The sequence below is a fragment of the Amphiura filiformis genome, chromosome 7 (assembly GCF_039555335.1).
Source record: "Amphiura filiformis chromosome 7, Afil_fr2py, whole genome shotgun sequence".
Taxonomy (NCBI): Eukaryota; Metazoa; Echinodermata; class Ophiuroidea; order Amphilepidida; family Amphiuridae; genus Amphiura; species Amphiura filiformis.
Genome location: NC_092634.1, coordinates 56,361,037 through 56,374,101, shown reverse-complemented (window position 1 = coordinate 56,374,101; position 13,065 = coordinate 56,361,037). Strand labels below are relative to the sequence as shown.

The window sequence follows — 13,065 nt, the reverse complement described above, 5'->3', positions numbered from 1 at the left end:
TACAAATGGGTGAAGTAATTTTCTACAGCAACTGGGAGATTATTCACCTAAAATTTCCATATGTGTAAAGATGTAAACAGGCTATTCCAGCTGAAATCAATACACCCTCTATGGAAGACATGACTTTAATCTCCCAGACAGGGGGTGTAGATCTCAAATGGAGTCACCCATTCAAGTATACCCCATCACACTCCCTGTGCAAAAGATTTAGGTCACGATTTCCATATACAGGGGGTGTGTGGATTTGCAATAGTCCAATGCTTGTGTACCAATCGTTATAGACAAATCCAACTTCACACATTAGCTGGGTCCCTGTCGTGTCCACAAAAGAATGATGAAAGTTTACAACACAATACAATATGAAATTGAATTTTAATCCACTCAATTGGGCAGTTACAACACCTGTTTGGTGCAGAGGGGACCCAGTAATGGCCAAATGAATTCTGACCATCACTTGGCTCATTGGATTCATCTATAGAGTCTCTGGGCAAACTAATACAATATTTTTATTGACAGCGCTGTAGGTTTGCTACAAATTTTTAATTTGTGGGCATTTTTGTAAAAATTGTGTTTACATCCAGGTTTAAATGCAAGTCAGTGGAGCAAATGGTCATTGAGGGGATTATGAACTGGTACATATTTATACAAATATTAACTGTCTATGAGTGTGATGGTCGAAATATAATCGGTTCGTGGAATGGAACAATACATCTTTCACCGAATGATTATATTTCGACCATTACACAAATTGAAGACAGCTAATATTTGTTATCACTCAAACATAAATTCTGTTAAAATGAAAGTAAATTAAATTAAACTTCAACACTACTTGTTTATTTTCGCTTACCGGGAGCGCTTTCGAGGAACTTCCTCGTCGTCAGCCGATGTTGATGGCTCTTCACTTAACTGAGACACAGGATTAGAATTGGATCCTGTGTGAGACAACCTGATCAAACCCAGCGGCACCAGGGGCAGGACTTTTCCGACTTCTGTGACATCATCCAGTGTGATGTCACATGATCAGGTTGGTCTCTAGCCGTTTCCAAGAAACACATCAGAGCCATCAACATCGGCTGACGACGAGGAAGTTCCTCGAAAAGCACTCCCGGTAAGCGAAAATAAACAAGTAGTGTTGAAGTTTAATTTAATTTCCTTTCATTTTATTACCACTACGTATGAATCTGCAATTCTATATAAATTCTGTTGCTCAAAAATACTATTTAACATAGGGAATATATTTTTCATCAACATAACACCATGTTTTGCCATGACATACTTCACATTTGGTGTCAACCCCATAACTAAATCGGCGAGTCTTAAGAGTCAGCGAACGGCTTGACGCAGGCGTACTACGGCGCAGCACTATGATGGTAAAAACTATCACACGGAGAGGCTGATGGTAAAAATGATAAATGGTAAACAACCAATGAACTGTCTAGAATTTATGTATGAGTGATATAATATTTAAATATTAACGTCATGTACACACAAACATCAATAGTGATTTTTGAAACAAATTCATCAGGATTGTGAAGTAAACTAAAGTTTTTAATTATGTAGTCAAATCCAATGAAATTCTACTCACTTAGACAGTTTCGTCTTCGTGGTCGGAAGACTTCTTCAGTAATGCGATGATCCACTGGTTTTCCTGCAAGACTTCTCATCCCATGTAGCACAGGAGAACCATGTCATTGACTGGGAGGGGGCTAAGATTCTTGAAAAGGACTCAAATAAACACACAAGATGGATACGCGAGGCATTCTGCATCAGAAAGAGGGGGCAGGAGACGCTAAATCGCGATGAAGGTGTATATTCTCTAAATCACATATATGATCCACTACTAAGAACTGTGCACCCTAGGGATGAGAAGTCTCGCGGGAAAACCAGTGGATCATCGCATTACTGAAGAAGTCTTCCGACCAGGAAGACGAAACTGTCTAAGTGAGTAGAATTTCATTGGATTTGACTACATAATTAAAAACTTTATCAATAGTGATTTTATTGTCAAACCGTCAATAAAATCATACTAGATTAGATCTCTTTATTTTGTATCCAATCTTGCATCAATATTGATCAATCAAATTGATTGTGTATGGGCTGCATAAGACTCTCAAATTCTGCCAGGTGAATTAATCATAGTGTTAAGCACTTGGCAATTCAGAATCTGGACTCTCTAAAGTCTAACCTCTTTGAGGAAGTCCACACTCCCCCATGGAAGATTTTGGAAATATCTTATAAGGAGTATGAATTTCAAATGGACTTAGCATATATACAAACTCTATTTAAAACTCACGCTCCCTCTGTGGAAGATTCAAGTTGAATCTTTCTCATAGGGTGTATGAAATTCAAAGAGCAGCCTAATGTGTTCCTTCCATTTAAAATTCATACTCCCCATGTGGAAGAAATTTCAAAAATCTTCCACAGGGGTAGTGTGTATATAAATGGAATAGCCTGATGCGCTATATGAGTGGCTTGCGATACACGATGCATGGGGCAATTTAATTATACAATGTTTGCCAACATTTTTCAATTAATTGCTACAACACAACACATTATTAAAATTAAATTCAAAAATTTTGGGATTTATCGTGTACAATACAAATTCACCTGCAGCTTCTGCACACTTTATAGATTTTCGCCGACCATATAATGCCCAAGACACACCTTATAATTCATTAAACAATATTCAGGGATGCAGCTAAATTGAGCCACAGTCCCCTAGTCTATCCACATGGAACCATCGCAATGTACAGGTATGAACCAAGACAATCAGCAGCTAGTTCCATGCCCAGGCAAATTCCCAAGTTAGTGCAATTTGTTTCATGAGAACATTTCCCAACCACAATGCAGCTTGAACTCTGATGACTTATCAACTGTGCTAACTTGACTGCCAAACTTACTAGGTATATTTGCACACTAGAAGCATGCATAGCATGCACTTGTCCATTTAACGTATACCAAACATAGAAAAGTAATCTTAAATTGTAAGTTCACTCTCCGTACATGTCCAACACTTACATTAGATTTTTTTCCTATTTTTCAGAATTTTCCACCCAACATGAAAACATCAATATAAAAGCCAAAACAAATAAATTTAATTTAATAATTTTAAAAAATCATATCATAAAAGAGATGTAAATTTCTAACACATATTCTTTCCAACCCAAATAAAAATTTGTAACACTTTTTGTGAGGATAATGACCTTTTTCAGTACTGATTTACAGATATAAGTAAAGAATCCATTGAAGTGGACTAAATTTCCAGTTGAAATCCATATACCCTCTGGAAGGTATGACCAAAACCTCCCACACAGGGAGTGTGCATTTGAAATGGGGTTACTTAATTTGAAATCTTACACCCCCCTGTGTGGGAGATTAAGGTCATGTCATCCATAGGGGGTGTATGGATTTCCATTAGATCAGCCCAAAGTAAACTTTGCTGGGGGTCCACAGCATAATGCAGTCTCTTATACAACGGGTAGTCTATTTTGCTTCACTCAAGACATTAGCATCCGCATCACAGGATGGCGCACCTGTAGGACGCAGCACTTCTCGCCAAATCGCCCGCTACATATGCACCGCCTTTGATCGTGCGTGCATCACACACAGACGTTACTGTCTCAAGAAAGACAAATTGATAATTACCATCAGTTTACATGTGCTCCTTGACAGTGTCAATTGATTGAGTTGCATATGGGCTCTGTTTAATGATTATCTTAATGAAGGGAGCCTTCATACCACATGTGACCTGCTACCATGAAATGAGCTGTTGGTAGTTTTGAGATGTACTGACTGATGTGTTTGTGTTCTCCGATTCACATGCACCTGTTCAAGACAATAGTATGTCTTTTGTAAATGGGTGTACAATGGGCCTTTCATGAAGGACATACTATAATATTTTGCAGTAAACCTTCGAAGTCTGCACTAACAATGTGTATGGCGCAAAGTTCATTCATAAATTTCCACTCGGCAACAGCAGATCGCCTCAGCAGCCAATCAGAGAAAATACGCTCTTGTCAAAGATTTACTGCAAAATATTATACTGGCATGTACAGGTGCACAGCAAACAAAGTACACCAACGCAGCAGCCAGGATGTCTCGAAACTACCAACTTGCGAATTAACGCTCATTTTGTGGTAGCAGGTCACATAATGTTAACATCAGTATAATGAAGGCCCTCAAAGCTTAAATTGTAAGCATAACATGTGTCAGTACAAGTACTTTCCCCTCCTTATTCTACACATCAGTTTTTATTTCAGAAAATCTTAAAAACACACATTGAATATATTCTGCAAGGGGTCTCAAAAAAATTTCGCTGAGCCTGGATTCAACGAGGTGAACTCTGGATTGCAAGTTCAGCAGAGGCGTATAGTTCGTTCTGCTTACAATTGGCTGAAATTATTCAGTTTTTGTTACTCCCCGCGTCAGTGAAGTCCAGAGGTCGCCAGTTCGAATCCAGCTTCAGTCGAATTATCCTTGAGCTTCTTAAATATAATCTTGCACATAGGCTGGTACTCACAAAAGGGGACTAAAGGTACAAGAGCGCAAGGTGTATCAGCTTTAGTGCTACCAGAGCTGTGATACTCATAACCATCTGCCTGTATAACCGATGGAGTCGCATTCTTTGGTCACTAGACGTTTAACCTACAATTTGCATCAAGTCACTGGGCAAATCTTTGACAACCTGTACATAATTTCAGATCAGTAACTGACTTCACTTGGGCAAATGAATCCTGAATGGGCCATACCTGTTGAAATCCACACCCCCTATGGAAGACATGACCTTAATCTCCCACACAGGGGTGTGAATGTCAAACCGCTACCTTAATGGGTGATTCCATTTGAAATCTACACTCGCTGTGAGTGCCAGATTAAGGTCATATGTCTTCCATAGGGGTTGTAGGATTTCAACTGGAATAGCGCATTCTCTGAGTTATCCGGCTTCCTTCTGCATCTAAAACTGGGCTTCCTTTTTGTTATGATGGTGTACATAATGGTATTGGAAAATGGCGCAACCCACACACACACACATGGATTTACAGTTTACCAATGACAGTGCTAATTATGATTTTGGTATTACCTTAATAAAAGCATGCTAAGAGTTAGCCTAGTATCAAGACACATGATTATACACCTTGTTGTATAAATAAAGCTGTCTAATCCCTCAATGAAGTCTTGACAATAGGCTAATTTCATGTATGCTTACATAAAAGAATTGACCTATCTGATGTTTGTGAAATAGGTCACAGGACTAAAAGGTAGTTGTGAATACCAGTCTTCATACATAGTTTGTACACGGAAGGATGTTATAAAACAACAATATAATCATCTTTACAATTCTCGTATCAGTGTGTCCTACATTGCACCGGACCCTCTCCTCCCTCGTCGTCAGAGCCATCGGAGATGCCTGTTATCCTGTAGCCCATATTCATTAGCATAACTTCTAATGGATCGGCGTTCATTCTTCTTTGATTGGCTGTTGCTGCCGTGTCCGGTTCCGAGACACAGCGGTCGTCCGCGCTACCGTCCTGCGTTTGCAAATAGAATGGAAGAAATAGTGTTATGGAGAAATATGGCGATGCAATTCTTTTGTTATGATACCGATGCCTTTGTGATGCTTTCTTTTTTCTAAAAACCAATGACATGTTTAACTTCACAGTTGGGCAATTGAATAGATTAGTCAAATAAACGCCTCGGGCGTTACATTTTCCCAAAGGGGGCGTTTATTAGAGGTCATTTTAGCACGACAATTCCCGTTAAAATCATTAGGTAAGCTTAAAAGTCACGCTAAAATGACGAACTATGAACTTTTGACACGACTTTTGGTTCACTTCCGGGTTTCTGATGAAGATTTTCGCCATTTATTGCTGCTATTACCGACCATGTGAGCAACTTGGTAAGCTTACTACACAAGATAGCATGGAAATATCAGAATTTTTGAAACATCTTGGTTGAAAAAAGTGGTGGGGGCATTTATTTGAGGGGGGGGGCAACTATTTGACAAAATACGGTATTGCTCCAACTATCAAATTCATTTGAACAACTTAAGAAGAATGTTTCTTATTAGGACCCAAGTGGGCGACATTATCTGTTAACACATAGATGGGCAACTTTTTAGCACTAGAAATATTCAGTGAAAACTTTTCTTAGATGATCTTGCAGGCCACACAAAATTCACCGCCAGGTATATGTTGCCCACCCATGATAACAGAACCAGGCTTGCATCTGTAGAACATGTTCTTGTCAGTTGTTGAACATTCCACTGTCAATTATCCAAACCATGATATTGTTATTGCAGTAGAAAGGTTGCTAGTACTCTGTTTTGCATTTTCAAATCAAATGCTAAAAATAGCAGACATTTACTGGCAACAATAAGCAAGCTGCCCTTTTAAACTTTCTATTGACGTATTTGTAAAACTCACCTACGCACCCGTACCCACCCCTATGTGAAATAACCCACCAACCGGGTCTGCTGCTTTGGATCGTGCAAACAGCGACATTACTTCCCGACTTTCAGCTGTTTACAGGGAATGTACACAAATTATGGCGATCCTGACTTTTAGACCACCCTCGCTATATAGGGCTTTATAAATATTAATATTTCATCAAGGTTTAATATTCTAACAAGCTTAAACTAAAAGTTTCATCTAAGGAGTCAAGCTTTAAACTATTTAGCAAAAATATCCAACAAGCTTTTTTTTAACAAGCTAAACCAATTTTTGAAAAGAAGCTTAAAACGTCAATTTTTTCATCGTAAAATCATCTAAAAAAATCTTTAAAAATACAGTGACCTACCTAATATTACTAATCTATGTTTCCGATGATATCCAAGAAGCTAAAATATTGTGAAAACGGGCAGGGCTTTGAGTAATGAGGGAAATTTCGGGGGTAAAATGTATCACGTTTTTCGAGAAATTCACCATTTTGAATAAACAATGTAAATGCAGAATTAAATCACGCAGTAAAAGCGATGTCAAACGCGCTTGAAAATGCATGATACGCTAGCGTAAATTACCGTCAAAACGAGCGTACATCAAGCGCTTGTGCTACGCGAAAACTTCGGAGCTGGCATCACCGGTTTGGTTACCCGCTCTTTTACGTCAAAAATTGCTATAAAAACATGAATTTTGGAACAAAATAAAGCTTGTTCGATGGAATAAAAGGTATGTTTGTACAGTTGAGAACATGTTTAACCTTGTTGCAAAAGTTTAATATGATAAATTTGCAATTTGTACCTTATAGCTCGGGTGGTCTAAAAGTCAGGATCGCCCAAATTATACACAATTCTTCATCAAACGGCAACCTGGGAATGATTTTCTTTTCTCTGGCAGGGCATGCACTCTACAGTTTCTATTTACATTGTTTGCAACCCATTGCAGATATTTACAAAGGAAGTCCACAGTTGGAATGCAGAATTGCAGAGTATCACACTATCATCTCTGTTTGAAGGCGATTACAAATGCACACTCAAATGCACCCATTGTCCACGGTTGTGAATATAATATTAAATAAATGTCCTCATTTTCCACACACACACACCCCTACACGTGTTCACCTCCACAATAGATCGCGTATCTGGCAAATTCATTATACATGCAATTGTGGTCATTTGCAGACCTCCGAAACCGAGGACGATCCACCATTGCAGTGTTGTCCACGGTTTAAATGTGAAATGTCATTGTGCCTGTCCTTGTTTGTCGGTATACACACTCACCCCCCGCCCCCAACACATTCTAACAGTAGCCCTAGTTTCAGACTGAATTCACTCTGACCATTATATGCATAGCGCGGGTATAGCGTTATTACACATTAAGCCACTTACATCTGGTTTCGGACTCCATAATCTGACCACTGGATCAATACCACTGGTTGCTAGGAGACAGTAACTAGGATGCGGCTGTAGGCAGTTCACAATGGACTCATCCCCTCTTAGTACCCTCATGATGTTAGTAGTGTGACGATCCCACAGGAAGAATGACCCGTCATCTGAACCAGCCACTATGTACTGACCATTGCTGGGTAATGAGAGAAAAAGAGGGGAAATATTAATGCAAGCAGTGTCTTTACAAAGTAAATTAGGCGACACTCAACTTGGGCAGGTGACAACCCTGGATTTGAAGGTCAAATTAGGCTGCACAATTGTATTCAAATAATGGACAAACCTCAATTTTAGAACCAATAATCTAGACTCCAAGAAACATGCAGTACAGCCTTAGTTTACATGCATAGTTTACATGAATTTTTTTTTTTGGGGGGGGATTGCGGGCAAAGTGAATTTCAGTGTGGGCAAAATTGACACAAAATGCTCAAAATTGCCGCAAAAAGTGGAAATGTTTGTAGTTTTGGACTTTTACTGGGGGAAACTAGGGAAGGGGGAAAGAGTTCTGATTGGGGTATTTACCCCCAATGCCCCCCGGCACCGCCACTTTGCATAGCTTACCTGCCAAAGAAGTTAGCTTCTTTAATGTCCGTAGTAGTGTTACAATGTCCATAATATCGTGTGTCGTAGTCACACGCTCTGCTTCAGCGCTTTCTCTTGATCTGATTGCTGGTCGCTGCGCTGCCACCTTCGACTTGGGGAAGACTCGGGTCTGTCTTTGTCGCTATCTGTGGAAATGAAATAGGTAGAAGCTGGTGTGAGCTTTTTGTTGTATTTTTGAGGGTTTTTGCTGGTGCAACTGCACAAGGAATATGGGTGAGGAATCATATCCTCATGGGCACTACCGCCCTTCTTACAGAGCCCCCGATTGGTCAATTACATGATATAATCATCTCAGTAACCAATCAAAATGGAGCTGTTAGATCGCTTTACAATTTTATGCTTAACCCTTCTGCCCTACTGACTTTTCTTACCACATCTCCGATTGGCTCAATACTATGGCTCAATACTCTTTGTAACCAGGGGCGTAGCAAGCGGGGGGACAGGGTGGACGAAGTCCATGGGCCCCAAGAGTTCAGAGGCCCCGAGCACTAAACCGAAAATTAAATAAGGGCTGATAATGGAGATGTTAAAAGCAGGGCCGGATTTACCATTGGGCCCGATGGGCCCGGGTCCGGGGCCCCAAAACTTCGGGGGCCCAAAAATTGCGCTGTGCATCTTTCTTGGTCAAAATAGGGCAAAATTGTGACATTTCCCGCACATTCAAACAGCAAAATTCAGGTTGATTTGGGGCTAAAATAGTCTGAAAATTGATTTTTTTTCACGTGCTTCGCGCACAAATATCAGGAACAAAATATGTTAGTCCCCCTCTATATTTTAATGCATCCGCATTATACGTAAACCAAAACTTGGCCACTGAGTTGAGTGCACATGTCTTCCTCGGCACGTGAGATCAGGGCCTTCAAATTTTGGCCTGTCTCAGGGCACCCAACTAGGTAAATCCCGCCCTGGTTAAAAGGGCCGTACTGCTCCTTGTCCATGGGCCCCAGATGCTCTTGCTACGCCCCTGTTTGTAACCAATGAAAGTAGTTTGTTTAATCTAATTTGGGTGGTTTTCGCACTATAGCTGGACTATGGGGCTTTGGCAGTATCACAATCATGGACAAAAGAGATAACAGACAAACACCAAACAGTTAAAGTCTCAGCATCACCCGATAAACATGAAGACACACAAAGCTCTATCGCAGGCATGCAATGGTGGCATGCTTGTTAGACATGGCACAATTGAACGATCCGCCCTTTGATCTGCATTAACAAATGAACATTTTTATACCCAAATTAACATGTTACAGCATTCATATCAAAAGTAATGAGTGATTAAAAATCACTTTTTGCTGCCAACACTGATTTAATTTGACATTGTTACACATTTGTGCTTATATCAAAATTGGTGTTTCTCGTAACACGTAATGCGCCTCATTTCTTTGGTCACATAAAAGTTTGGGACAAGATTGTGAAGTCAATATTGAAAACACTCTGGTGTGGAAACATTGTATTCCTTTTTTGGACTTTGTGCATTATCAACGAGGTTAGAAAAGAGAGTGTGGATTCCCCATATTTCCCAGTGGCGTAGCGAATTCTGCGATGAAAGTAAAAAGTAAAGCTTTGCACGCATTTCAGCACAAAATCATTTCAAAGATCAATTTAAGACCAATATTCAATGTGGTGTTACAGAAGGCTTCTACGAGTGACATGGAAAGACAGGAGAACAAATTCCTGGATCCTCGACAAGATTGGTACAAGTCTAACCATCAGAAGCGGCATAATTAAGCTGAAGTACTTTGGCCATATTGTCAGGAAACATGGAGGTGTAGAAAAACAGATTTTGCAAGGGGCTATGGAAGGCAAACGAGGAAGAGGACGTCCATCAACATCTTGGACTAATGACGTGAAGCTGGTTTCTAACCAAGGAATGCAAGGTGAAACGCATCAGATCAAGTGAGATGGCGTACTCTTGTGAAGACCACAGCAGCGCTACACAGCGCCACCTGACAGAGAGAGAGAGAGAGAGATTCAACTTCATTATAACCAAAATTAATGAGTGACAGGCCATATTTGTGCAAATTTTCCCGCACTCTGCGCACACTTATTTCAAGGATTGGGTAGGGCGCCATTTAGAGGTTAATAACTGCGTATCTGTAATTTGGAGGGCATTGTGAAAAATCTAAACATTTTGCCTTTGGAACCGAGGGATATTCCGAGGTCCAAAGCAAAATGTTAAGATTTTTCACAATGCCTGACTATATTACCGATGCAAAGTTATTAACCTCATTCATAACTTCGTCACTTTCATCTCTTTACTACGACCAATAAAAGGAAGTGCGAATCACTATCTGTACAAATATGGTAGCATAATCCAAATATGGCAGCCAGCACTCTCGCAATTTGTTCGACGCTTTAACAACGGGCGCGCAGAGAGGTAACTAATATTTACGCTGCCGACGCGGAGGTCCACTGTTGTTTATTAGTGACCGCGTTCAGCGTTTGCGTTTTGCCAAATAAATAAAAATGATTGGATCGCAAGTATCGCATATATATTAATGAGGTTATGAATATGTGTCCTTAGCCATGGGCACTACAACCCCTAGCTATGCCACTAAACTTTCCCTGTTACTCATGGAAGACAAAAAAATGTACCTCTCAATTATTTCACAAGTGTCACTTAATGTGGACCAATTTGACATTAAAAAATTACAAATTTGCGTTCAGGGCCGTGAAAATTGATGAGGGCCATATAATTCAAACCCAAGGCCCCCAATGGCCCTTGGAAGATTTAGGCTTATTTTGAGCACTGCTCATACATGACAATCCAATATACCCATAGCGTTTCACACAGGGCTTTGGGAGCGATGGCCTCAGGGGCGTAGCTAGCGGGAGACAGGGTGGACGAAATCCATGGGCCCGAGGGTTTAGAGGCCCCGAGTACAAAAGCGAAAATCAAATAAGGGCGGATAATGGAGAACAGACCCGGATTTACCATTGGACCAGATGGGCCCGGGTCCAGGGCCTCCAAAATTGCCCAATGCATCTTTTTTTTAACCTCAATAACAGCATGTTTTTGGCCAAAATAGGGCAAAATTGTAAAATTTTCTGCGCTTCGCGCGTATTATATTAACAAGATTCATGATCTGGGCCTAAAAATCTGATATTGAATTTTTCGTGTGCTTTGCGCGCAAATGTCTTTGTAACATCGGAACAAAATATATTAATCCCCTTCTATATTAACTTGGGCACTGACTTGAGTGCACATGCCTTCCTCGGCACGTGAGTTTGGGGCCTTCAAATTTTGACCTGGCCTTAAGGTAAATCCCGCCCTGGTTAAAAGGGCCCGTACTGCTCCTTGTCCATGGGCCTCTGATGCTCTTGCTACGCCCCTGGATGGCCTGTGTACAGGCCTAGAAATCTGTTTGGATTCTTGCAAGAGAATTTGGCGAGAATCCTAGATTCCCCGCAAATTTTGGATTGCTTCAATTTACGTACCTACCTCCCACTGCCCCAAAAAATACTGCCATCTATCACTCTGATTAAGTCATACTACAATTCACTACAATGGGGTTCAGTTGCTTAAAGTAATGAAATATTATAAGTAGTCAAACCCGGAGTTTCACTAGTATACCATATTTCGTCAAATAGTCGCCCCCCTCAAATAAACGCCTCCCCCCCACCACTCTTTTCACCCCCGATGTTTCAAAAATGACGATATTTCCATGCTATCTTGTGAAGTAAGCTTACCAAATTGCCCACATGGTCGATAATAGCGTCAATAATTGGCGAAAATCTGGATTAGAAACCCGGAAGTGAACCAGAAGTCAGTGTTTCTAGTTCATAGTTCGTCATTTTAGCGTGAGTTTTAAGTTTACCTAATGATTTTAACGGGAATTATCATTCTAAAATTGACCTTGAATAAACGCCCCCTTGGGAAAATGTAACGTCTCCCGGGGGCGTTTATTTGACGAAATACGGTATCTTTTTTTCTTTCTGTAAAAAGTTTTTCAAGAATATTTGTGTGAATCTAATAAAATCTCTAAAATAAACAAATTAAACCACAACTTACCACTTTCGCTCATTGTTAGCACTGCCGTGGATATGTCCCTATCCAACGCCTGACACTCCCGGTACTTTGCGTAGTCCGGGAATTTCGCCTTGAACTGCTGCAGACAATCCTGCGCTTCTCGTGCACGCATCAATTCCAGAAGGCATCGTGCGAGTCTGAAGTGGGCTTTCCTATGGCTGGGGTCTAGACACAAGGCACTATGGCAGTCTCGTAGGGCTGCGTACAGATCACCTTCCCTGTAAATATAAATACATATGTGGATTCATGTTACGAACAATACAACAATTTTCGGAATAACTATAGAAAAAGAATACTTTCTGCACCCTTGCACTAGGACATATTCAGAATATCCTACTGCTAATAGTCCCAATACTAATATACACTACAAGACTCCTATTGGGGCTGTCTGCACAAGTACACCATCACCAAGGTACTTGCATGGTACTATGCAGACCAAGGGAGTACCAGTGTAGTACCATTTCAGTACCACTGCTGCATGTGGATCCTGTGCAGTAGCAGCATTGGTACTATGTGGGTACTTTGTGTGTACCAGTCAGAAACCTTGGCGACG

At 40.5% G+C, this 13,065-nt stretch overlaps 1 protein-coding gene across 1 annotated transcript in view; it reads right to left on the bottom strand.

The window, feature by feature from the left end:
- Nucleotides 1–4,824: 4,824 nt before the first annotated feature.
- LOC140157368 (WD and tetratricopeptide repeats protein 1-like) overlaps nt 4,825–13,065 on the bottom strand; it is a 34,477-nt gene continuing 26,236 nt past the window's right edge. Inside the window, 5 exon segments of the mRNA XM_072180537.1 lie at nt 4,825–5,528; nt 7,823–8,015; nt 8,441–8,518; nt 8,520–8,607; nt 12,495–12,730. Of these exon segments, the coding sequence (XP_072036638.1) occupies nt 5,346–5,528; nt 7,823–8,015; nt 8,441–8,518; nt 8,520–8,607; nt 12,495–12,730 (778 nt within the window). The 3' untranslated portion in view covers nt 4,825–5,345.